The sequence below is a fragment of the Saccopteryx leptura genome, chromosome 3, assembly GCF_036850995.1.
Source record: "Saccopteryx leptura isolate mSacLep1 chromosome 3, mSacLep1_pri_phased_curated, whole genome shotgun sequence".
In the NCBI taxonomy this organism is placed as follows: Eukaryota; Metazoa; Chordata; class Mammalia; order Chiroptera; family Emballonuridae; genus Saccopteryx; species Saccopteryx leptura.
The window spans coordinates 288,858,825-288,883,192 of NC_089505.1; the positions used below are offsets into that span (position 1 = coordinate 288,858,825).

At 52.2% G+C, this 24,368-nt stretch overlaps 1 protein-coding gene across 2 annotated transcripts in view; it reads left to right on the forward strand.

Moving 5' to 3' along the window:
- Positions 1-24,368, forward strand: part of OTOF (otoferlin) — an 84,893-nt gene that overhangs the window by 38,533 nt on the left and 21,992 nt on the right. Inside the window, exons 6-15 of one of the 2 annotated variants that reach the window (XM_066372418.1) lie at positions 2,325-2,369; positions 7,816-7,889; positions 9,235-9,361; positions 9,810-9,864; positions 15,126-15,257; positions 19,428-19,490; positions 19,897-19,981; positions 22,970-23,129; positions 23,467-23,653; positions 24,108-24,294. In XM_066372418.1, coding sequence (XP_066228515.1) covers positions 2,325-2,369; positions 7,816-7,889; positions 9,235-9,361; positions 9,810-9,864; positions 15,126-15,257; positions 19,428-19,490; positions 19,897-19,981; positions 22,970-23,129; positions 23,467-23,653; positions 24,108-24,294 — 1,115 coding nt within the window. The remainder of the gene's footprint in view (positions 1-2,324; positions 2,370-7,815; positions 7,890-9,234; positions 9,362-9,809; positions 9,865-15,125; positions 15,258-19,427; positions 19,491-19,896; positions 19,982-22,969; positions 23,130-23,466; positions 23,654-24,107; positions 24,295-24,368) is intronic. The other variant, XM_066372417.1, reaches the window with a different exon arrangement.

Sequence of the window (24,368 nt, forward strand, 5' to 3'; positions counted from 1 at the left end):
AGATATGCAAGGGTGTGTGCCCGGGGTGTGCACAGGGCTGCGTGTAGGGGTCAGCACACCCACCCAGCCTCACCCCCAGAGTGCTGCTTTACCAGTTCCTACGCCCCTCTCATGCCCACCCCCTCGTCCCCGCACCAAGCTGAGCTCCAGAGGCACCGCGGCCCCCAAGCCGCCCGGAGGAGCCAGGGTCAGAGCCATGGTGGGAATTTGGAGAGACCCCTCCCAAACCCAGCCTCTTCACCTGAATTTGGGGTCCCCTCCACTCCCCCACCCAGGGCTGAGTGTCCATCTGAGGCCTGGAACCATGAGCGAACCCTAGAGTTCCCCAGTGGGTGCCATATGGATCCTTGGCCCTATGGTTGCTTTCCAGGCGTCCCCAAACTACGGCCCGCGGGCCGCCTGCGGCCCCCTGAGGCCATTTATCTGGCCCCCCGCCGCACTTCTGGAAGGGGCATCTCTTTCACTGGTGGTCAGTGAGAGGAGCACTGTATGTGGTGGCCCTCCAACGGTCTGAGGGACAGTGAACTGGCTCCCTGTGTAAAAAGTTTGGGGGCCCCTGCGAGTGCGCACGGAGCCATGGGGGTGGGAGCCGAGGCTCGCAGAGAGGGAACGCTGGCGGAGGAGCCCACGTGGGCTCCAGTAGAAAATCTAGACCTGTCCAGGGCTCCACGGAGAGGTCCCCTAGCAACAAGGACCACCATGAGGTCAATCCTACCCCCTGCTTGCAGCTGGGTGGGTGACTGAGGGCAAGCTGAGCCTCAGCTCCTACATCTGGAAAATAGGGTAATAACAACATCTGCCTGTGAGACGGATGGATTCAATGTGTCCAGGCACGTGAGGTTCTCAGCACAGGGCCCTGCGTATTGTTACTAATGTTAGTTGTAGGCATGACAGTGTCTGCAGTAAAATCACGAGGGTATTGTTTTTTCACAGAGAGTCCTTTTCCCCTCTGCAGGCCCAGAGGCCCGGAGTGTGCGGAGGGGAGGAGGGTGTGCAGGTGGTGGAGCTGCGTGCGCAGGCTATGGGTACACGCTGTGCCCAGGGGCCGTGCGCCTCAGAAGCCCCGCACTGGGCCAGCCTGGGCCCCTCTGAGACCTCAGAGCAGACCCCTCAGGGAGAGAGAAAAGGCCTCCCATCTTACTCTCCAGCGACACAAATCCCACCTTCCTGCCCCTCCCCTGCCCACCGCCAGGTAACACATTTCCCCTTTGGTTCCTCTGTCGCAAAGATTTTCAGGTGACACCCTGGGGGCGGAGGTGTCACAGAATTCTCTGAAAATACTAAACAAACAAACTTCCCTCAAAACCTGGATCAACAATTCAGAGAAAGGTGGCCCTGCTTGGATTAATGTGAGGCGAGGGCCAATCCATCTCCTATTCAGCTCCCGTTCTAGAAAGCTCGGTGGAGCCCCTGCTCCACTGGAGCAAGCCCCGCCAGCTCTCAGGGGGTCCCAACTGCGGCCAGCAGCTGGACAGCCAGGCCCAGGCCAGAGAAGGGCTGCTGAGCTGGTCAGCCGCCCCACTCCATTCTCTGCTCAGGGGTCTCAGACAATTGTGGCACCTTGAGACCTTTGAAAAGGGGGACAGACTGACTGGCTCGCCTACTGGAAGGATGGATAGCTGGCCGAAGCTATACTGCAGCTGTCAGCTGTCCGGGCCTTGGGGCCCTGAGCTGTTGAACAGGAAGTCTTGTTTGCCTGGGCAAGGTCTGTGTCAGGGCAGTATGAGGAGAGAAAGACATTGCTGACTGTTATTCACTTTCTTTTCTTCACCCTCATTGCTACAGTATCAGGGAAGCATTGAGAGAACATTCCAGAAGGGTTTAGGGAAGCCCCCCTAAAGAGGGAGAGGGGCACCATTCTTGCCCTGGTCTGCGCCCTGGAGCACTTGCTCACTTTTGCACACCCAGCACCTGCCTGGTCCACCCTTTTTCTCAGGCTCTCAGGGCCTGGAAGGTCCTCACTCCATTGGAGGGGACCAGGGGAGGAGTAGGGTGGCTCAGGCCTGGAGGGTGGCCTGGCTCCCTGAGGCACCTGTGACCTACATTGAGAAACCACTAGGCCCTGGGGGCAGAGGGAACCAGCTGGTACTGAGGCCTCTGCCCTCACCAGGGCTCCAGGTCCCTCTCTCCCCAGACCTATCGGGTCCCTGCCCTGCAGGCTTAGTGTGCTGAAGTGAGAGGCTGTGGGGTGAGGGGCCTCTGGGACAGGGGGGTCACTGGGGAGCATGGCGGTCAGCAGGGCCAGGGGCTAAGTCTGCAAGTGTCTCTGGTCCACACCCTCTCACACACGTCCCCTTGTCTCCTCATTTCTTCTCCCTACTCAGCAAAGGCAGAGAGAAGACCAAGGGAGGCAGAGATGGCGAGCACAAGTAGGTGTCCCCAGCCAGGGCGGAGCCGTGGGGCTCCCAGGGTCCTCACCACAGGGTGCGGATGTTGGGATGGCCCACGCAGAGGGTTTAGTCATGGGCTGTCCTGGTGGAGTGAGCGCCAGGGGATGGCAGGATGAGGGAGGTCTCTGCCCCTGAGCATGGGGATGAGGGACAGGGAGGTGTTGGAGTGGGGGCGGGCAGGTGGCTGGGCCTTCTGGTTTCCACTCCCTCCTCCCTTCTTTCAGTGACTTCATCCCTCTTCCACTTCCCGGTCCAGCCCTCTCTGCTGTGACTCAGGCCCTTAGGTGACCCTGTGCAGGAGGGTGTGACAGAAGTCAACAGAGTCAGGGAAGCCCTGGAAGCCAATAACTGTCTCCCCCGCCCCTACAGAATCTAGGCAAGGCTGGGAAGATGGACACATAGACCTGGGGGCCCAAGGAGGGCAAACTCTAGGCTTGAGTGGCAGCGGGGTGATGGCTGGAGCAGGAAGCCCCAGGAAGCTCAGGAGGAATGATCAGTCTCTGTGAGTCCTCACCATCTCCATTCCCTCCCAGGCTTCCTGGGAGAGAGAGAGATCACATCCGCTCTGGGAGTGGAGAGGAGGAGGGGCAGCCAGAGGGGTAGGAAATGCTCAGGGTCCGGAGGTTGATGAGGGTCTCACAGGCTCCCCCAGAAACCTGTGTCACCTCAAGGACTATCTAGCATCACAGGGAATTTACAAGGCCAGTGGCAGTCAGGGCTAACCATGCTGAAGGGGGCATCTGGGCCAAGGCCCTTTCTTACAGCTGGCAAGTCTGAGTCCCAGAGAGGGCAAGCATGCCCCAGAACAGGGGCAGAGCTGGGACTAAAACACAGGGAGTTAACTTTTGACCAGGGTCTGCAACAGACCCAGGGAGTTCAGAGCGCCTGACGGTACTCTAAGTTAATTTATTTCTCCAAACATAACAATGAGAGCTGAAAAGCCAGGAATGTAGTCTTCATTTTCCAGATAAGGAAGCTGAACCCCTGAGATGTTAAGAGATTTGCTCACAACTGTGATCCAGATAAGTTAAAAATTAGTTGACAGGAGGATATCATGGGGACAGGATTGTGTGTATAGGGACCTGAAATGATCAACGTGGCATGGGCCTGGGGTATCTGCTTGCACTAAGATTGGGGGGACTCAATCTTATTCACTGCTTTCACAAAAGCATATCGACTCCCAACTCCGAGTGTTACTTAGGAGCAAAAGCCTGAGACAAGGCAATGGCACCTCAGGGAGAGCTCAGGTCCAGAGACCTGAAGGGTCAAGGGGTTTCCCAAGGTGCAAGCAAGGGAAGACACCTCAGGCACAGCATGGCTCAGCTTGGAGAGGAAGCTAGGGAGCCGTATCCTGGTGGGGAAAGAGAGGGAGATGATAGGAGACATTGAGCTGGGGGTCCTCCTTAGAAAAAGAGTCTAAGGAGCTGGGTTTCTGCAGGGACACTAGACATAAAAGGCCTATACGAGACAGGAATGACTTGTCTGTCCCCCAGACTCAGTCTGAGAGCAGCATTGCTCTCTAAGGCCCTTGCTGGTTTCTGGCTCCCCAGTCTGTCCTGGGCCAGTGTGTCCTCCAGGATTCAGACTGGCCTGATCCCTTGGCTGGCCCCAGAGGGACTAAGGTGACTCGCAGAGTGAGCACCCGATAGATCCACTGTAATTGCTGGTTCCCTCACACTGCTCCATTCTAATCTCTTGCCATCTCCAATTGACATTTGAGATAAAGTAAACTGGCATGTTTTATTCTAATTTTAATGTATAGAGGCTTGGGATGATTAAAAGGATAAAAAAAATGGGATTTCTAAGGGAGATTAAATAAGTTGAAACTCTTTATCCTGGAGAAGAAAAAGTGTGGGAACTGGTTTTAAATTTCTGGAAGGTTACTCTGTGGCAAAGCTGTTAGTTTCCATCTCCACTGGGGAGAAATAAGTGGAAATATGGGTAAATTGCCGTAGAGGAAACTTAAGAATGGAGCCATGAAGAAACTCTTGCTACCTGTGAATACATGAGATTCTGAGATAGGCTGGTTTGGGGAAATGGGAAATTTGTTTCCATGATGCTGTTCACTTGGGCCTTGCAAGGGGTTGGGTCATGGGGGAGAGTGAGTAGCCCAGGTCCCCTGGCAAATGTGGAGATACAAGGGCCCCCTGAGCTGCTGGTATGGAAACTAAGAAAAATGAGCCCACAAAGAAGCACTTGGAGAAGAACATTTCCCCAAGTTTTGAACATGTGGCCATTTAAACAATCCAGAGAAGACCCCAGACTCTGCTGCTGTTCAGTAGCATTTTGTTTCTCCTGAGGCTGAGCTGATGACACCAGACAGTTCCAATGGAAGGCAGTCGGAAGGCAGAGCTCTGGGCAGCCACAGCCAGCTGTTCCTGTTCAGTCACAGCCCTCTAAGTCACAGCCTTCAGAACAATACAGAGACCAAACTAGCAAGACCCAGCTCGCTACATTTAGTTGGACCAATATTCCCAGTCATTATGAATACCAAACTCTCCCCCAGGATGCCCAGGACATCACCCAACCACCACAATATCCTTCTAGTTCTGAGCCACGAAACCAGCAAAGAAATCATCAGACCTACAAATGCAAAAAGAGTTCACAATGAGTGAACTAACTTTAAAATCCTTTCTCTAGAGAGAAATCGTGGTCTAAACTGACTTTGATGAATCTAGGATTGGGGAAGCCCAAATATGATCATAAGTCCTCAAATGGTCCTAGGGGCCCACCATCCCAGCACCCGCTTCTCCTGCAGCCATGAATAATAGTTTAGATGAGTATATGTAAAACAAAGGCTCAGAGCCTACAGTAAGAATTCTGGGCATTCACCCTATACTTTCTGCATTTGTCATACAGGGATAAAGCCATTTTAGATATGCTGGGGCACACAGGAGTACCTCCAGTGAACCTGCCCACTTGTGATGGTTAGAATTATGCAGGCTCTCAGAAGAGGGATTTCTCCTTGAATTGCTTCAGGGTAGGGTAGAGACTAGTTAGATAAGTATAGTGTGTTTGAAGGTTTCAATCTTTGCTTTCAAATATATTTGTTTTAAGGAATAAAATAACTTTTGAATTCAAGGGCCATAGCTACCCAAGGGAAGTCCAGGCCCTTTTCCACTTGGGTGGGTCTTTGGGACCATCATCAAGAAGCCACCAGTCTCTGCTACTGGCACCTGCTCTGGGCCTCACGCTGCAGGGCCAGATCCCATCCCAGGATCCCCAAAGCCAGTTTCTTCAAGTAGGGACTGTTTCTAATCTAACGCATGGCTTTGATCTACCAAATGAGAGCACTTTCCAGGGGGGCATTAGGTCAGGGGGTGTGGGATGAGGAGCTGTGTGACTGGAACAGCATATAATGGCACCATGTAGGTCACACATGGAGTGGGGCTGGAGACTCTAAGGATGGCACAGCTCAGGAATGGCCAAGAAGTGATTGTACAAAGTCACGCACAGGGCCTTCCAAGATCTCCTGGTTAATCTAGGAAAGAGCAAGGCTAGGAGGAAAGGAATCCCAAACACTGAGACAGGAAGCAGAGTGAGGGCCCACTCTAGGTACACGTCCTGTTGCAGGGTCAAAGTGCAGCTCTACTGAAAGGAAGTGCAATGCCACAGCAGCAAGGATGCAGTGAACTATGGCTGGCCTCGGAGACGGGAGCTTTGTGCTTCAATCCCAACTTTCTGAGCCTCAGGTTTTTCATGGGTTGAATGAAAGGCATATGTTCCTCCCAGGATTGCTATGAATATGAAATGAACAAACATCTGGAAAGCAATTGGCCCACTGTCATTTGCTCAAGAAAAGTCACATAATTCTTATTGGCTATTTTATATGTGATATCGCCTTATTAGAAGGGAGACTTTAAAAAATGATCCCAAAGGCATTCATTTTCCTATTTTAGAGCACCTTTCTTTCCCTCTCCTTCTACTATTACATCCCAGAAAGCACGATGCTGGAGAGTGCAGATAGATCAGTGCCACCCCAGCCTTCTTTCACCTCCTGGTGCCTTTTTAGGAAATCACAAACATGCCGGTGCTTCCTAACCTGTGAGCTGGTGCCACATGAAAGGTGTGTTTCTTGATTACTCTCTCATTGGGCGATGGACACACACCTTTACATGCCTTTCCTGTAAGATAAAGAGTAAAGAAAAGGCCTAGGGCTAGAATAGAGCCAAGTTTGGGGGACTGAGATTGGCTCTCTAACCCTAAGTAGAGAGGCTTGAGGTTTCTAGGCTATCTCTACAAAACAGAATGGTTTCCTTCAGCCTCACATCAACTAGCATAAAGAACAGGGGGTCTTGGGAACCATAGGTTCCTGAGGGGAATCTCCACAGGGAGATTCATGGCCCAAAGATGGGTGGGCTCTGCTATAGGTAAGCTCAAGGTTGGAGACTGCACCTCACCCCACTTGGGCCTACAGGATGACAGGGCCACACCCAGGAGGAGGGACAATGGGAAGTGCAGGGATTCAGGTATCCAGCTAATGCAATATTAATAGGGTAATGGAATACTGCACTTTACCCCCTGCTGATCCTACTCCTAGTCCTCTGGCACCAAGGATTACAGGCTCGGCTGCAGGGACATCACTGAAAGGACAGTGAGGACCCCTGCCCCTTTCTCTCAGCCCCCCTGACTGCAGGGCCCTTCACCTGAGGGCACAAGGCCACACCAAGCCAGAGGAAGAGGTAGGAACTATGGAGTCTGCCATACGTTCCTGGGTGGTGGTGGAAGGGGGGATTCCACCGTGAGAAGGGACAGGCAGAAGGGGCCTTTTTAAAGCCAAGACCAAAGACAGACATGAGAGAGCCTATCTCTTCCTTTTCACTGGGGACCAAGGAGAATCCAAGGGCACGGGGAGACTGGGAGAGAAAGGGCAGGCTTTGAGCACCAGAGCCATCTGAGAACTAAGCAGGTAGTTTCAACTACATCTCCCAGCCCCTCGCCTCTGTCCCTGAGTCCTGTTCCTGACCTCTGTTCTGATGCTTTGTCTCGGGTTGGCTGGCTTTCTTTTCACCCAGCTGAAGTGGGGTACAGGGACAGGGAAGAGGAGCTTGGTGCACTGGCAGAGTGTGGAGGTCTAAAACTGGACTGAGGGGGCTGAGATCAGTCCAAAATCCCAAGGGGCTCTAATTAAACAGTGCTTTCCAGCTGAAGGGCACCTTCTCTGGTCGCTGGTGCCCCAACCTGTTCCCCATGAAGGCATGGGGAAGGAGAAAGTGGTGGGATTTCGTCCTTCCTAATTCCTCCTCATGGCTCCCAGTTTGGGAAGTTTAGCCCCCAGTATATCTCAGTCCCAGTAGGAGAGGGGTTGGAGGTTGGATGTCCTTTCCCTTATGTGTTCTCTCGGGTTTTGCTCTTCTGTGTTTGTGTGTCCTCCTCCTTGCCTCCATCTCCTTCCACCTCCTCATTCTGGTGGCTCCTCTCACAGAGCCGGGAGGAACGTGTTCTCCGCGATGAAGCTCGGCAAGAGCCGATCCCACAAGGAGGAATCCCAAAGACAAGGTAGGGAAGCGTGCCCCTGCCCAGGGTCCAGCCATCTCTTTGACCCGACAGTGACCAAACCCCTCCCCTCGGCAGGACGCGCCCCAACAGGCTCTCCTGCAATTGGTCGGCGGAGCCACCTGGGCGGGGCCTGGCCGCCCATTGGCTGGCAGAGGAGCCGTGTCCTGACAGTGGTCCTCAGGCAGGGGTCGCTACGAGGGCGAGGGTGTGACCAGCATCTCTGGTGGTCCAGTCCAGAACAAAGTCCCCTGCCCAGGGGTCCTGCTTACAAAAAGCTCCCATTCCGTTTTCTCCGTGGAGAAACCTAGAGATGTTTAATTAGAGGAGGGAATAACAAGAAACGAAAGTTGTTCAGTCAATTCTTTATTTCTGGGAGAAAACCCGAATCACAAGGATGCTTGCCCAGTGGCAGGATTCACCGCCTCGCTTTTCTCCTCTAACCAGGCTGCAAGGGAAGGCCCTAGGGAGAAGAGCATGTGGGCCCTGCAGGTTGGAGTGGCCTGTGGGAAGTTGGGGGCTGGGGAGGGTGTCAAGACTATAAGGAGGACAAGCAGAAAACGGGAGAAATGGAGTGAATAAGGAGATGTGTGGCGCTTTCTGAGCCAGGTCCTGTTGATTACAAGCCCTCCCTCAGGGATCCTGGCTGCCCACCCCAGTCTCCACTGAGTGGCCCACTGGCCCCGTAATCTCTCTCCCTCTCTCTTGCACCCATGCTAATTCCAGCTGTGCCCTTCTCCTTCTTAGATTGGAGAGGGTAGAGATGCTTGGTTGAAGCCCAAACCAATCACCCTAGGATGGCTTCTTAGAATCATCATTTCTTCATCTCATTTGGTTAATACATATTAGCACAGAGATAGGTTCTGCATTCCATCAGCTATGTTGCATGGATAAGTTTCTTCCTAAGTTTCAGTTTCCTCATCTGTGACAGGAGAACAGTGCCTATCTTGGCAGGACATGGCTATGAGGACTAGAGATATGTGTACAAAGTGCCAGGCATTGTGCTTGGTATATTATAGCCACTCAATATATGGTAGCTACTGTTGTGAGAAGTGCATAAGTATGCATTATTTATTTCCTACCTTCTTCCGTGAGAATCTGCAGTACTTAAGTAATGTACAATAAAAGTTACATTCAATTAAAATTTAAAAACAAGACCAGATATAATTAAAATCAAAGATCAAGATTAAATAGGAAACACTGTAGATATAGGGGCCACAACATTCTTAGCAGATGCTACCAAGTAAACCTTCAATTTGACTGCTAGCCTCCCAATACCAAATCAAAAAGGAAAGACAGTCTCTATCCCATGGTCCAGCACAACTAACCAGCCTTTTTTCTTCCCCAGATGAACCAGCAGTGCTGGAGATGGAGGACCTTGACCGCCTGGCCGTTCGGCTGGGGGATGGGCTGGATCCGGATACCGTGTCTCTAGCCTCTGTCACAGCTCTCACCACGAATGTCTCCAACAAGCGGTGAGTGGGCTGAGCCCCACATCCCCAACTGCCTCCACCCCCAGCAGGCAGGAACATCTGGAATTTGGGTTCATCCTAACCCTACCCCTTTCTTCTTTTCCTGGATGTCTCTTTCACCTCTCTCCCTACAAAGGCAGAGTGCAGCTGTTGTGGGCCTGTTCCCAAGTCACTGAATACCTCCAGGCCCAGGAGAATCACAAAGCCTCCCAGCCTGTATTTGAACCTATTGACCTGATGGCTGTCTCCCCTTTAGATCTGGCATTGGTTAGTCCTCTCTGTTGAGGCGTCTGAGAACAACCAATCCCCATTCTGTTTAGCAGTCCTGGGGTGTTTGAAGACCACAACTCTGTCCTTTTGCCCTGCTCCAAAGTCTAGCCAGTGTCAGGGCCCCCTTCCTCCCCTCCAGCAGTCCCTTACACCAGGCCTGACAGGACATTCTCCTTCTCAGATCCAAGCCAGACATTAAGATGGAGCCAAGTGCTGGGCGGCCCATGGATTACCAGGTAGGTGGGGCAACTAGAGGCCTTATGTCTTCCAAACTCTTTTCTGATGGGGTAGAGATAGGGGTCTGGCCAGGTGGGCATTATAGACTCTGTGGAGACAGGTGGGGGGTCATGGACAACCACAACTGAATATAAATCCCCAGAGTAAGCTTGTTCCTGGAAGGCACACAGAGCAGTGTCATAAATAGAGAGGTACACACCCAAAGAGGAGCTTGAAAACTCTGCCTATGCTGGTCAAAGCCCTCTCAGGCTCTATGTCCAGCACTGGACTTCATAAAGCAAGAGACCTGGAAAAAACATAAAGAGACCAAGGAGCCACCCCCTCCAAAAAATATTTCCAACAATTAAAGTAAGAGCCTCTGATAAAAGGTTTTTTTTGTTTATTTTTTTAAATTGTTGCTTTGTATTATTTTAATGCTGTAAGTAATGTCAATCTGGTTATCTATAGATAGTGAGAGTGTGGGTGTTTTTTCTTCTCTTGGCTTCCCTGTATTTCCTGAAATTAACACTTAATTTTTGTGTGTGTATGTTTCTAAAACTGGAGACAGAATGGCTGAGCTAGGGAGAGACTTGCAGCTGTAAGGTTGTTAATGAGCCCACAGTGCAGGTAGGATGGGTCATGAGCATGACTGGTGACTGCTGCGACAGGGCCATACAGAGTAACTGAACATCAGTGCAGCTTTCCCAGCCTGGGACCTCATCCCCTGCTTTGCAGGACCACACCCTCAATTTTGTCTCTTCTCCCAGAATTGATCAGAGGCTAAAAGGCTGAATTACATGAACATAACTCACAATAGGCTAATGTACAAACCAGAAGTATCTAGTATCTATAAACCGAAAGCAGGAAGGACCACAGGACCACCTGTTGCTTTAGACCTTCCCTTGGGGGGCTAATGAGACCCACCTTAGGTCAGAAGACTGCTGGGCATTTCCAGCATTGAGTGAGTATGCTGGCTGATCAAAGGGGACAGAGCCTTCAGGAGAGCCCCCCCTCTGGCTACCACTACACCTCCTGCCCTTGGTTCCAGCACCAGATGCCAGGATCAGCGTGAGTCCCCTCTCCCAGGTTACAGCTTATCTTTTATGCCTCATTCCCAAAGCCCTTGCACACTGCCCCTGTAAAGAGAGCCCCGCCTCACCACACTCAGGTGATGATGTAATAGACTAGTAGATGGTACTTTTCTTTGTATCAGGTACATCTTGTCATGCTTTCTCTAGATATACCTTGTCTCCCTTAATTCTTACCTCAGTTTGTTTCATCCAGTCCCTGACCATCTTCCCAGGTGCTGGAAATAGTCCTGGACAGTGTCAAGTGACTCTGCCCCTGTGGTTTCAGACAACCCCAAGCCACTGGATTCCTTAAAGGTTTGGGAGTGGCACCCCCTCAGCTCTCTGCCAAAACCCAAATTTGGATATTCTAAGACTGCTAAGGGTTTTTTTTAGGGGCCTGGGCTCAGGGCTTACTCCTCCATGTACTGAGAACAGGAAAATTCCAGAGAAAAAAGACCTCATAGCCAGGTATTATTCCCTCCACAAGCCTGCCAGGTAAGGGCAGATGGAAAATGGAGTCATTGTTGTTGCTGTTAATAAAACTGTATTTTTTGAAGGTTTACTCTATGTCAGACACTATGTCAGGAGCTGTATATGTATTTTCCATTTGAGTTAATGTCATTCATACAATCTTCCAAATATAGGTATTACTACATTTCATAGGTGAGACACTGAGACTCAAGGGGGGTGAACTTGGCCAGGTCACAGTTACTCAAAGCTAGAGCCAGGGTTCAAATCCAAGGGTGTCTGACTATCGCAGTCAGAATGATTAATTTCTCCCTAATTAAGCCTTTTGGACGGTTGCTCCCTCTAGCCCCTGCTCACCTTCAGCTTACTATTTGCTGCTTGTTTTCCAAAGCCCTTGCAAACTGCTTCCTGCCAGACACTTTTAGTAAGTAGACCAGACAGTTTTCCTCCAAAGACTTTGTAAATTTTTTTATTTTTTTTTTTGTATTTTTCTGAAGCTGGAAACGGGGAGAGACAGTCAGACAGACTCCCGCATGCGCCCGACCGGGATCCACCCAGCACGCCCACCAGGGGGCGATGCTCTGCCCCTCCGGGGCGTCGCTCTGTTGCGACCAGAGCCACTCTAGCGCCTGGGGCAGAGGCCAAGGAGCCATCCCCAGCACCCGGGCCATCTTTGCTCCAATGGAGCCTCAGCTGCGGGAGGGGAAGAGAGAGACAGAGAGGAAGGAGAGGGGGAGGGGTGGAGAAGCAGATGGGCACTTCTCCTGTGTGCCCTGGCCGGGAATCAAACCCGGGACTTCTGCACGCCAGGCCGACGCTCTACCACTGAGCCAACGGCCAGGGCCAATAATATGAATTGAACAAAACAGTTGTATTCAACCTGGTAGCATGGGATTTCCTGATAGGTTCATTCACGTCTCAATTGCAGGTGTTAACATACTTTGAGGGAGAGCATTGAGAAGGCAAATGTTGAATGATTCTTGCTTCCAGTAAATACAACATAGAAAGCATGAAAAGCTATCAGAAGGCACTTGACTCTCTTGGAGAACTTGGCATTGTTGAGTTAGAAAGAAAGACCTCAGAAAGCACAGCCAGTTGGTGACAGGAGAGGGACTTAGCTGAACTCAGATCCCAGAAGGACCCTGAGAGCTCAGAACAGTGGGAAGACTATAGCATACTCATACCCCTTGTTTCTTCTGTTTAGAATGTACGTAAAGTGCAAACCCTTTTCTGATTATAAACATCTCAAAATGGCCCTGGCCAGTTGGCTCAGTGGTAGAGAGTTGGCCTGGCGTGCAGAAGTCCCGGGTTCGATTCCCGGCCAGGGCACACAGGAGAAGTGCCCATCTGCTTCTCCACCCCTCCCCCTCTCCTTCCTCTCTGTCTCTCTCTTCCCCTCCCGCAGCCGAGGCTCCACTGGAGCAAAGATGGCCCGGGCGCTGGGGATGGCTCCTTGGCCTCTGCCCCAGGCACTGGAGTGGCTCTGGTCGCAACAGAGCGACGCCCCGGAGGGGCAGAACATCGCCCCCTGGTGGGCAGAGCGTCGCCCCCTGGTGGGCGTGCCGGGTGGATCCCGGTCGGGCGCATGCGGGAGTCTGTCTGTCTCTCCCCGTTTCCAGCTTCAGAAAAATACAAAAAAAAAAAAAAATCTCAAAATCAAGAAGCCACAGTTTCCTCCCTGCGAACATGCGATTTCCCCATCAGAGCGAGCAAAGCTCAGCACTCAGCAGAAAGGTTTCTGGTGGGCCATGAAGTCCTGTGTCTGTTCCGTACACTCTTCCCAGCACCAAGACCTAATATGTTGTCACCTCCAAACATTTCTTCGGTTTTCACCTCCATGTCATCTTCCTTGCACTGACCTTAAACCCCCAACCTCACCTGTAATATTGCATCCACTTCTCTGGTCCTACTGCCCTCAGATTGCCTCCTCCACCACTTCCTCTATGATCTCCTCAAGATGCAGGTCTGGTCACGTCACCTCTGCCACCAGGAGTTGTGGGAAAGTCAAGGGCAGTTTAGAAGAGCAGAACTAACGGGCCTGCCACCTGTCCTCTCGGGCTCCCAGCTAATGTCCTTACAGCACGATCAGATCACTCAGAAACGGGTCACAATTCACCATGACTCTTGGGTTCTCCCAAGACAAAGGTGTAGATTTACAGTCAGCATTGTTCCTTGCCATGGCTTTCATGAAGCCGCCTAGGGTTATGTGCCTTATCTTGGAAGGAGAGGATGGAAGAGTCAATTACTAACAGAGTCTGCTTGGTCAGCTGGTCCCTCTATAGCTCTGTTTTCCTCTTTATCTTCCATTCTGGAAGAATCAAAATCCTTTGCTGATGACTAGAGGATGGGAGGGAAGGATGGCCATTCCCTTCCCTCAGATTTTTAATTTCAAGTCCAAGTGATGCATCCCTCCCACACACAAAGCCCCAGTTGAAGAAGGAGCAGCAAGATGGCATTCCTAGAGTATTAATATTTAAATATATGCTGCTTTAAAAATAGCACCATGAGAGGCTATCACCAACACCACGCAGTGATCTCAAACTTGCGCTCTCAGGGTTCCCCTTGGGGCCACCACTCAGCCAGCAGAGCACCCTCTGGAGCCTCTCTCTCCCTTTACTCCATTCAACCCTCTGCGCCTCTCCTCTTCGCACCTCTGACCTCTCATGTCAGTGCTTCCAAGCGGGGCAGTCTGCCGTTATTGGCTCTGCTCAATGGAGGAACATGGAAACTTCGGGTCCTGAGAAAAGGCGGTCATCATAGCCAGGCCTCTGTTTGGAAAACAAAAATACCAACCAGCTGCTCACATTGGGAAGGTTAATCTCCTGATGGTGTATCTTTAGTACCGTATTATGCCAAAACTGTGCCTGTCCAATTCCTAGTCTTGAATTATTGAAAGTTTTTTTAATGGAAAGAAAGAAATGGGCTAATTAGTTGTGGGGAAATGATGAGATTTAAAAATATAAATTTGGTATTAAAAAGTTGCCTCGAGGTCAAAACTCTCTAAACTACTATGCAAAGAACATTCTAGAAGGACTTCTAGTGTCTATGTATGATAATTCTCTTCACAGTAAGCTCTCAGAGTTAAGTTAATAGCTCTATTTCCTTTTTAGCTCCCTGGAGAAATGGTGATTATTGAACTTCTTTACAGCTCCAGATTCTGAGCTCCATTCCCTGGGCACTTCAGATTCCAAATAGAAATGCTTGCGTTCATAGTTCAAGCGCTACTTCAATTAGTAAACGTTCAGTTTCCAGTTCTATATACTTTCTTAGCAACGTTCTCGTTGGCATCAGAGTTTCTATTTTTCTTAATCTCTTTCATTTTGATGTATGCAATTTTCTTGGCCTTTAGAATAGTTATGACTCTCACGGGCACAGCAGATGATAATTTTTGTGGTTATTCTTTTTTTACGATAAGGAAATAACGATTCTCTTGAATGAAATCATACTTAGAAGATGCATCAAAGCACAGCAATTAAAATATCAAATCTCCAAGATGAGAAGCATGAAAAGCAGCCCACTTAGAAGAATGTGCTGAAGTGAATGCCAATTCTAGCTCAGAGCTCAGCAAAGGCTATTTTGTTAAAATGCAAGTTCAAGAGAATCACCTGAAACAACCGTAAGCACATACGGACCCTATCACCTTGGGAGAGCAACCACGTCACTGAAGGGAGATTTTATTCTGGCAGAACTGGCTCTGTAGCTCATGCTTCTTTCCCCCTGGCCTCCCTCTCTCCTGCCTGCAGGTCAGCATCACGGTGATTGAGGCTCGGCAGCTGGTGGGCCTGAACATGGACCCCGTGGTGTGTGTGGAGGTGGGCGACGACAAGAAGTACACATCCATGAAGGAGTCCACTAACTGCCCCTACTACAATGAGGTCAGTGCCGCGGCCCCAGGTAGGGAAAGAGGCCCGATAGGAGCATCTGGAAGTCAAGGGGCACAAAGGACTACCAGCAGGGGTGACCTTGACCCACCCTGTTACAACTCCTAGAACACTGACATGCAGTGTCACAGACTCTAACCCTGAGTCTAGATCCCAGCTTGACACTGGTCCAGCAGGGGCCACCCTTTGAAAGGACCACTGCCCCAGTCCTGTGCAGCCCTCAGCAGTATCTTGGTGAACCTCACGCCCTATAAGGTCTGGGCCCAGCTGTTTCCCAGGCCAGAGCCCTGGGGCAGTGTCCCCTCATTCCAGCCCCTGCCCGTGGTGGTATTAGCACATTAATGAGCACTTGCTATGTGCCAGGCACTCTTAAATGTTTTAGGTTTATCACCTCTTCTGACTCTCATGACAACTGTCCAAGGTTGTCACCATTAACCCCGTTCTATACCAGGCGACACTGAGGCCCCTGGAGAAAGACCTTGCCCAGGCGCTAAGTGCCAGAGTTGGGTTCCATGGGCTCACCCTTCTGCTAGGTTGCTTTCTTGGCCCCTGAGCCCCGGGGGTGTCCTTCTAGAGCACTGGCCTGGCATCCTGGGGTGTCAGAGAGAAAAAGCCAGGTACTCACTCCTGTTCTTTACAGCCATTTGAGGGCACATCAAGGTCATAGGACCTCAGAGACCTTCTAGTTCAATCTCCCCATTTCACAGAAAAGGAGACTGGGGCCTCACTATGGGAAGAGCCAAGATTACAAAGAGTACTGTTGATGGAGAAGGGCCTGGCCTGCCCAGTCCACGCCTAGCACTCTGTCTGCCACCCTGAGCAGTCACCCCAGACATATCATCTTGACTCTGGGCTGTAGGGGGAGCCCATCTTAATCAGCTTTGGTGAGGATGACCAAGTCTCCCACAGCTGCCTGAGCACTCATCAAACTCACTCAGAAGCCACTGGCCTGGGGTCCTTGGCCCTCCCTTTCTGGAGGGGCATCTAGTCTCCTTTTCCCTGTGGCTCCAGGCAGTGTGGGCTGCCAGACTGGCCCCAGAAGGCATCTGTGTCCTGTGTCTCAGCATCTGTCCTGAGGAGTGGTGGGGGCTGAGGGTGCCATCTGTCACTGGTGGGAGGCATCTCTTGCGAAGCTGTGGGAGCCCCCAAGCTGTGCACCTCCAGTTAGAAAACCTGAGCACACTCCTGCCCTTCGTAGGGACCCAGGCCAAAGCGAGGGTCTGACCGAAGTCTCCTGTGTGGCCACAGGCGGGCCCTGCCTTACAGCTGCTCTCCCACAGGCCCACGAGGGCTAGAACATCAGTGCTCGGGAACATTCCTGTCCAACGTAGCAAGTTTCCCAGGAGTCAGGAAATTCGGGCCCGACATCTCTGACCTTACGTCAGGGCACATCTCTAACTGGAAAAGCCTCTAGCCTAGATAAGGGTTACTTTCCCCTAACAGATATGGAGACAGTGCCCATGGCCTCCCATGGTTATTTGATAAGGGCACAGCCACATTTGGCTGATTTGAGGGCTCACCTTGCACTAGGCCCATGAACTTCATGTTTCATTTAAATTGCTTCCTCCTTCCCAAGGAAATAGCTGCTGTCCCCACCCTCTGGTTCCCCGGCAAACTCCTATTCACCCTGCAGGGCCCAGTTCAAATATCCTTGCACTCTCTGGGTCAGAGTCAGCACACTGCTCTCTTTGTGACAGTAATGTCCCTGAACTGTGCTTGGCCCTTCATGTCTCTGTGTCCCTGGTGGACTGGAGCCTCCCTGTCTTCTGCATCGCTGTGGCTCAGCCCAGAGCCTGGCATGTACCTGGAAGGGTTGGTAACACTTTGCTGAATGGCTACTTACCCAAACAAAGAAACAAACATTTGCTGAGCATCTGCTGTAGACCAGGCCCGTGCCTGCCAATACAGGGACTGCAAAGTCAACAGTTTCTGCCCTAACAGGCCACCTCCTAGTTCTAGCCTAAAAAAAACCTCTATATCCATTTACACTATTCATTTCACTCAAACGAATCTTCAATTGGTTCTCAGTCACATTTCTGTTCTTTTTCACAAACTCAAGTAGCTCTGATTTGTTCACTTTCTGTTTCCTCTAAACCAGTGTTTCTTAAACTCAGCACTATGCTTATTTTGGGCCAGGTAACTTTTGGTGTAAGGGACTGTCCTGTGCAGTGCAGGATGGTAAGCAGCATCACTGACTTCCACCTACTAGATGCCGACAGCATTCTCCTACCCAGCTGTAGCAACCGAAAATGCTTCCAGATATTGCCAAGTGTCCGCTGGGAGCCTCAGTGTCTGCCCCCTCAATAAGAAGCACCACCTTACGCTACCTTCCCACAACTCCTTCCAGCCCCAAGGCTGAACTTTCTTTCCTTTTTCTTCTCTTCCTATGCCATGTTCCTCTTCATTGAAAAATATTCTTTTGGTCCCAGGGGGTGTGTGGCTTCTGGCTAATTCTGGGTTAAGGGAAACCTTCCCTTGTCCACAAATGCAAGAGGGAGGTGAGAACAATCAATAGGACTTTAGCAGATTTCTAAGTGATTACAAAAGGGAAATATGCTCAGCAAATGCAGGGAATATGACCACGGTCAGCTCAGAGAGTGCAAAATTCTGGTTGTAGCTGAGCTAGCTCACTCTCCCAGGGCTGACACGGCTCTGGGGCACCTGGCCTGGCCTTGGCCTTCCGGCCCGAGTCTGCAACTGTCTGCGTGAAGGAAGGCTCACAACCATTGAGCCAGAACCTGACCAAGCCAAGGCCTCTTCTCCATAGCACTGCAACTGTCCATCCTTAAATGCACCAAGGACCTTGCTGTCCCTAAGTTCAATGTCCACTGTCACCCCCTCTCCCTTGACTGCCTAGCTTGTTTCAATCACTTGCCGGTCCCTCCCTGGGAACCTCTGGGCCCCGCCCCTGCTTTCCCCAGCTCCTTCCTTCCTGCTTTTCTTGGCCTAGCTCGCTCTGCCCACTGCTGATACGCTCTGCTTCTTGGAACCCTGCCCTCGGCCTGCTTCCCTTCTACACGCCCCTTGGGCATCTCCCCCAGCCCCAAGGTGTCAGCTGCCATGTGCTTGTCTAGATCTCCACCTGTCTCTCCAGAACTTCCATCCCCCGGCCAGCTCCGGGGACCCTAGTGCTGGACCCTAGTGCTGCCATGCACAGCAGTTGGTGTTTGTTGTGCACTGACCGTGTGCACACCTGCTTGACAGAGGTCATTTCACTGAGACTTCACACCACCCCACCCAGCGCCCCCCACCATGAATGCTGCCCCAACATGGCAGCCCTGGATCATTCCCCCCACATCACAGAGGGGTAAACTGAGGTTCAGAAAAGGAAGTGATTGGTTCAACAGGCTGGCTCTAAAGCCGGCACTGATACCCACAGTGGTCTGTGTGAACCCCCAGCAGCCAGGAATAGATTCCCCTGAGACGTTTCCCCTCAATACATTGGCAACAGTTCTTCCTTCTCCCTGCCCCCGAGGTCACCAAAGCCGGGCGCCTCCGCTCACTGCCTCACACCCTCATCCCCAGCGCCTGCACAGCTTGAGTGGGCAGTTCTCACCCGCAGCATTTTCTGTTTGAGTGGGTTAAGTGTCTTCGCATGCCAGGGCTCCTCAGTCTAAGGCTCACCTTACTTTACATTTTACCATCTGAAATCAGGCCGCATCTTCTAGCAGCAGAGCACCGTGGTTTCATGGCAAATGTTTATGTAGCTTATATAACCACAGCATGCCTTCCAGCCACAACAAGACTCCGAGGTGGGTGTCATTATCCTCATTTTACAGCTTAGGAAGCTGAGGGTCAGAAAATCTGTTGCTCAAGACCATGCAGCTGGAAAGGGGCGAAACCAGGACTAGAGCCCAGTCTCCCAGCCCCCAGCCCAGGGCTGGCCCGTCGACTGCTCCCACCTCCTCCCCCTCCCCACACTAGTTGGCACTGGCCTTGCCTAGGGGTTGGGGTCCTGCCCTCCCGTTGGGGGCCTCCCCTCCCACCTGCCCCGGGCTCAGGGAGGACCAGTGATTGCCACTGCTGCTCATCTGAACTTCGAGGCTCAGGGGAAATGGCCGGGGTGCAGACAGGCACTGCCAGGAGGGAGGGGCCCAGCACTGCCCCAGACCGTGAGCTGCTGCCCCCCAGGTGACAGCAGGTCTGGGTCCTTCCCCCCTCCAGTACTTCGTCTTCGACTTCCACGTCTCTCCTGACGTCATGTTCGACAAGATCATCAAGATTTCGGTGAGTGGGGCAGCCCCTGGCAGGCAGGGCCCTTAGCTCACACAGCACCTTTGTGCAGACTTGAAAAAGGCAGACCCTCTGGACGAACCAACCGTAAAGAGGCAGCCCTGCGCCCACACACACAGCTGGGCCAGCGGGCACAGGCTGGGTCTGAGCCCCTCGCACCCCGTTAGCTGGGTGACTTTGTACAACCTGCTCACCTGCACCTGGTTGCTCTGAAAGCAGGCAAGGGTGTGGGGTGGGGGCGACAAGCCACCCCTGCCCTGCCAAACATGCTCCTGCCTCCCCGAGGAGCTTGGGTCCCCAGAAAGACTGACACAGTGCCGCCATCAGTCAGCCCCACCCCTGCCCCACGAAAGCCTCAGCCCTGCCCTCCTGACTGGTGCCTGGTGGTTCTGCCCGGAAGGTGATTCACTCCAAGAACCTGCTACGCAGCGGCACCCTGGTGGGGTCCTTCAAAATGGATGTGGGGACCGTGTACTCCCAGCCTGGTGAGTAGCTGCATGGGCCCATCAGCATCGGCGCACACGCCATCCTTCCCACCCTGGACCCGGCTTTGTGGGGCTATGAATACACACAGCCACCAGGTGTGCAGAGCGAGGGCGTCCTCAGTTGTACACAAATGCAGTGACTACCTGCACTCGGTCTGATGGCGTCCTGGGAAGCCCCAGAGCTGCAGACTGGCCCTCTGCTAGGATCTGTGACATCGCCCCTTTTACATTTGAGGGCCCTGGGGTTCTGAGAAGTGCCAGGGCTTCCCCAGGTACCCATTCGGCCTCATCACTCCCATTTCACAATAAGGAAACTGAGGCTCTGCAAGATTACATAGCAGGCTCAGGGCTGCACTGCAAGTCAGTAGCAGAAATACAACATGAAGTCAGGTCTGTTTGGTTTCTCCTGAGGCAGTGCACCCCAAAATTAGCTGCTCCTGCTGAATCTGCCCCTGAGCCTGGTACTCTATGGCAGTGATTTTCAACCTTTGTTTCTCACGCACTCATAAACTAATTACTAAAGAAAAAGGGGCTCTAACCTCTTCTTCCTTAGTAACTAATTGATTTGTGCCATGAGATGAAAATGGTTGTATTTAGTCAGGGGCACTGACCTTAGTAATTAGTGTGTGTTTGTGCCATGAAAAAAAAAAAAGGTTGAAAATCACTGCTCTATGGGAACCAGAAGTCACACAGCCACAGCAATTGGTGCACACCTGTGATCTCCAGTTTGGCCTGAACTTCCTGATGAGTCCTGGTTCCTGACCTGGTGAGGGTGTTGTTAGGCAGTGTGCTGCCAGGACATAGGACTCCTGAGTGCTGCTGAGAGCCAGGGTGATGTCAGTACCGTGTGGAGCCAGAAAGGGTTGCTGGAAGACCAGAGTCTGCTCTCACCCTGGCTGGACCACATTTGCACCTTCAGATACAACAGCAGGAAACTGGTCACTCATCGCAACATTTTTCTGGCAATAAGGAGGAGTCATACAGAGCTCCCCCCATCCTCTTGTAAATCACAGAGGAGGTGTGGGATGCTAGCAACCTCCTCAGCCCAAACAGCCTTTCCTGGCAGGTGGCAGAACCAGACCCGAGGCAGAGAAATGATGTTTCAGGCTGGTTCCTATAGCTCAGAGCTTCATGTTGACTTGTAGCTCTGGCCCTTTGACAGTGGCAAGACAGTGTCACCGAGACCACAGTGTTGTGACTGGACAGCCTCAGAGGTCCTCAGTCCAGTGTTCACCAGCATAGGGACAATCAGATGGCATCCCTGATTGGTCACCTGGTCTCTACTTAGACCTCCCAGAGATGGGGCACTCACCATTTCCTCTTTTAGATACCCCGTTTGTTTACATCCACCCAAAATCTGGCACCCTTTAATCTTCACCCATGTTCACAGGTCTGCCTTAGAAGGACAGAAAAATAAACTTATTTTCTCTTCAAGTAGCCTTTAAATTTGAAGGCAAATTTCATGTCCCTCCTGAGCCTTATTCTTTTCCTGCTAAACATCCCTAATTCATTTAACCATGCACATATCTGTCCATCTACCCATATATCCACTTGTCTTCTCACTGCATCTACAAATTCACCCACTCACCCATGTACCCATCCACCTGTCTGTCCATATATTAACCCATCCTTCTATCCATTCACTGTCTATTCATCCATCCATCCATCCACCTTAGTGCCAGCCAATGAGCCCTCTACACATCCTCTGTGCATCTCCCCACCCAGCCATCTAACTATCTGTTCACGTATCCGCCCCACAAACATCTGCTTGGACAAGATCCTGAGGCTCTGAGGCAGCAAAGGACATGCTCCCCCCTCCTGAGGTGTTCCAGTTCAGCTGGCAGCCTCCGGCGGGTCCTCACCACACAGCTTCTTCCATCTCACCATCCTGGTCTCTCTCTCTAGACCCTACTATGCATTATCTCTCCCGAGATGCAGTAGGGCTGGCCTATCCCCAGATGGGGGGAGGGAGTCTTGTGAGGAACAGATCTGAGCTATGGTAGAAGGGGAAGGGGAGAGAGGGGAGGAGGAAGGGCTGAGCCCCTGGAGGTTTCAGTACCCACACCAAACCAGAGAAAGACAACGTGCCCTTCAGGCAGCAAGGCCAGAGCTTCCCTCTGCTCACAAACGGCTTTAAAGTAAACCTTAAGGGCAGACCCATCCTAGAATGGCCTCTTCCCCTGACATCTGTCCTTTTCTCCACACTATCCTAGGTCCTGGGGATACTAAGGTGATACTACCCTGCCTTTAGGAGGTTTTCGGTCTAAAATTGGAGACTGACAATAGTTAATCACAGTGACAGTGAGATAGGAGGTGTGCATATGGAATAGAACACCGAGAACACTAAAAGAGCCAGGCTCAGCAATTCTGGGAAGTCAGGGAAGGCTGCATGGAAGAGGAGACACTTGAGCAAAAGGAATAGAAATTTGAACAGAGAGGAGAAGGATGGGAGCAGAAATAGAGTAGGGATGAGAGCATTCCAAGCTCAAAGACCAGCAGCCACAAAGGCACGAAGGTATGGAATAGCAAGTGAGTTGTGCAGAGAAGGGTAAACAGCTTTGGCTAGCAGGAGCGCAGGGTGGGGTGGGGTGAGCAGAGAGAGCTGGGGGAGCTGTATGAGATGGCCCCACAGACCAAGCTGAAGTCTGTGGTCTTTACCCTGAGCACCAGGGAGCCCTAGAGAAGAGAGAGGGAGATTCTGTGAGGGCTGCCAGCTGCGTGCAGGGGCGCAGGGGCTCAGGGAGGAGGGCTGCAGGCAGAGAAACCAACTAGGAGGCAAAGCACCGCCTGGATACAAGACCTTGGCCCTGCTGCCCCCACTCAGGGAGCTCTGCCTGCCTGGCCCAGAGGCAGGCAGAGCTGTGGCCCCTGAAGGCCTGAGCCTAGGGGCCCAAAGGCCCTCCGCTCTGCAGCTTTGCGGCCTGCCCTGAGGGCGGGGTGCCCCTGGGGTGGGGCAGCAGGTGGAGGCCCTGCTCCTCATCACTGCAGAGCATCAGTTCCACCACAAGTGGGCCATCCTGTCCGACCCCGATGACATCTCTGCCGGACTGAAGGGCTATGTGAAGTGTGACGTTGCCGTGGTGGGCAAGGGGGACAACATCAAGACACCCCACAAGGCCAATGAGACGGAAGAAGAAGACATTGAAGGGTGAGGCTCCCATCCTCCTCAGCCCTTGCTTTGCCCCAGAGAGCCCATGGGCTGGGCTAGGCCCAAAGGTTGTACCTCCCATCCTCCTTACCCCCAGCTCCCTCTGCTCACCCCACCCCACTCCTGTTCTCACCCACTACCAGGCATCCCAGCTCTTCCTGGAAAGACCTTGGCCAGGGCCGGGGCAGCCTAGGCTGACCTCGGCATCTGCACACTCCTTCTGATGGGAGAGGCAGACCAGGGTTCACAGGGCTTGTCCTAGGCCCCAGGAGTGTGCAGGTGCTAGGGCAGGATTTGGGGTGCCTGGGCCTAGAACCCTAGCTGTATGTGATGGCAGGAACTTGCTGCTCCCCGAGGGCGTTCCTGCCCAACGCCAATGGGCTCGGTTCTACGTGAAGATCTACCGAGCAGAGGGGCTGCCCCGTATGAACACAAGCCTCATGGCCAACATGAAGAAGGCTTTTATTGGGGAGAACAAGGACCTGGTCGACCCCTATGTGCAAGTCTTCTTTGCTGGCCAGAAGGTACTGGGGTACAGGGTTCAGAGGCTGAGGCTTGGGGTGACAGACATCAGATGGGTATGGGCACCGGGGGGCAGACATAAGGCAAAATCAGAAACCAGGAGACTGGCCTGTGATTGCTCTGGTGTGTTCACCTATAAGGGGAGGACAGTGAGAGGAGGGAGCTCCAGCTGAACAGGGATAGGGGTGAGGTCGGGCTGGGAACTGTCTCAGCATGGACAGGCCTAAAGGAATCCTTCCTGCCTCTGAGTCCTAGAGACCAAGAATGGAAGGAGAGTCTGAGAGGCTGGGGTGGGGAAGAGTGGAGGAGATAAGTGCACACATACCACATACATACACACACATGCACTCATACCACACATATGTACACAGACACACAAACATGCATATACACACACGAGTAAACAAATACGCATACGCTCACACATAAACCCTAACGCTCCCTCCCTCCCACCAGGGCAGGACTTCAGTGCAGAAAAGCAGCTACGAGCCACTGTGGAATGAGCAGGTCGTCTTTACAGACCTGTTCCCCCCACTCTGCAAACGCATGAAGGTGCAGATCCGGGACTCCGACAAGGTCAACGATGTGGCCATCGGCACCCACTTCATTGACCTGCGCAAGATTTCCAACGATGGAGACAAAGGTCAGCAGTAGGAGACCGAGTTGGGGGGGCCCTGAAAGGGAGTAGTAAATGAATGCAGTCCCCCCTTCCCACCA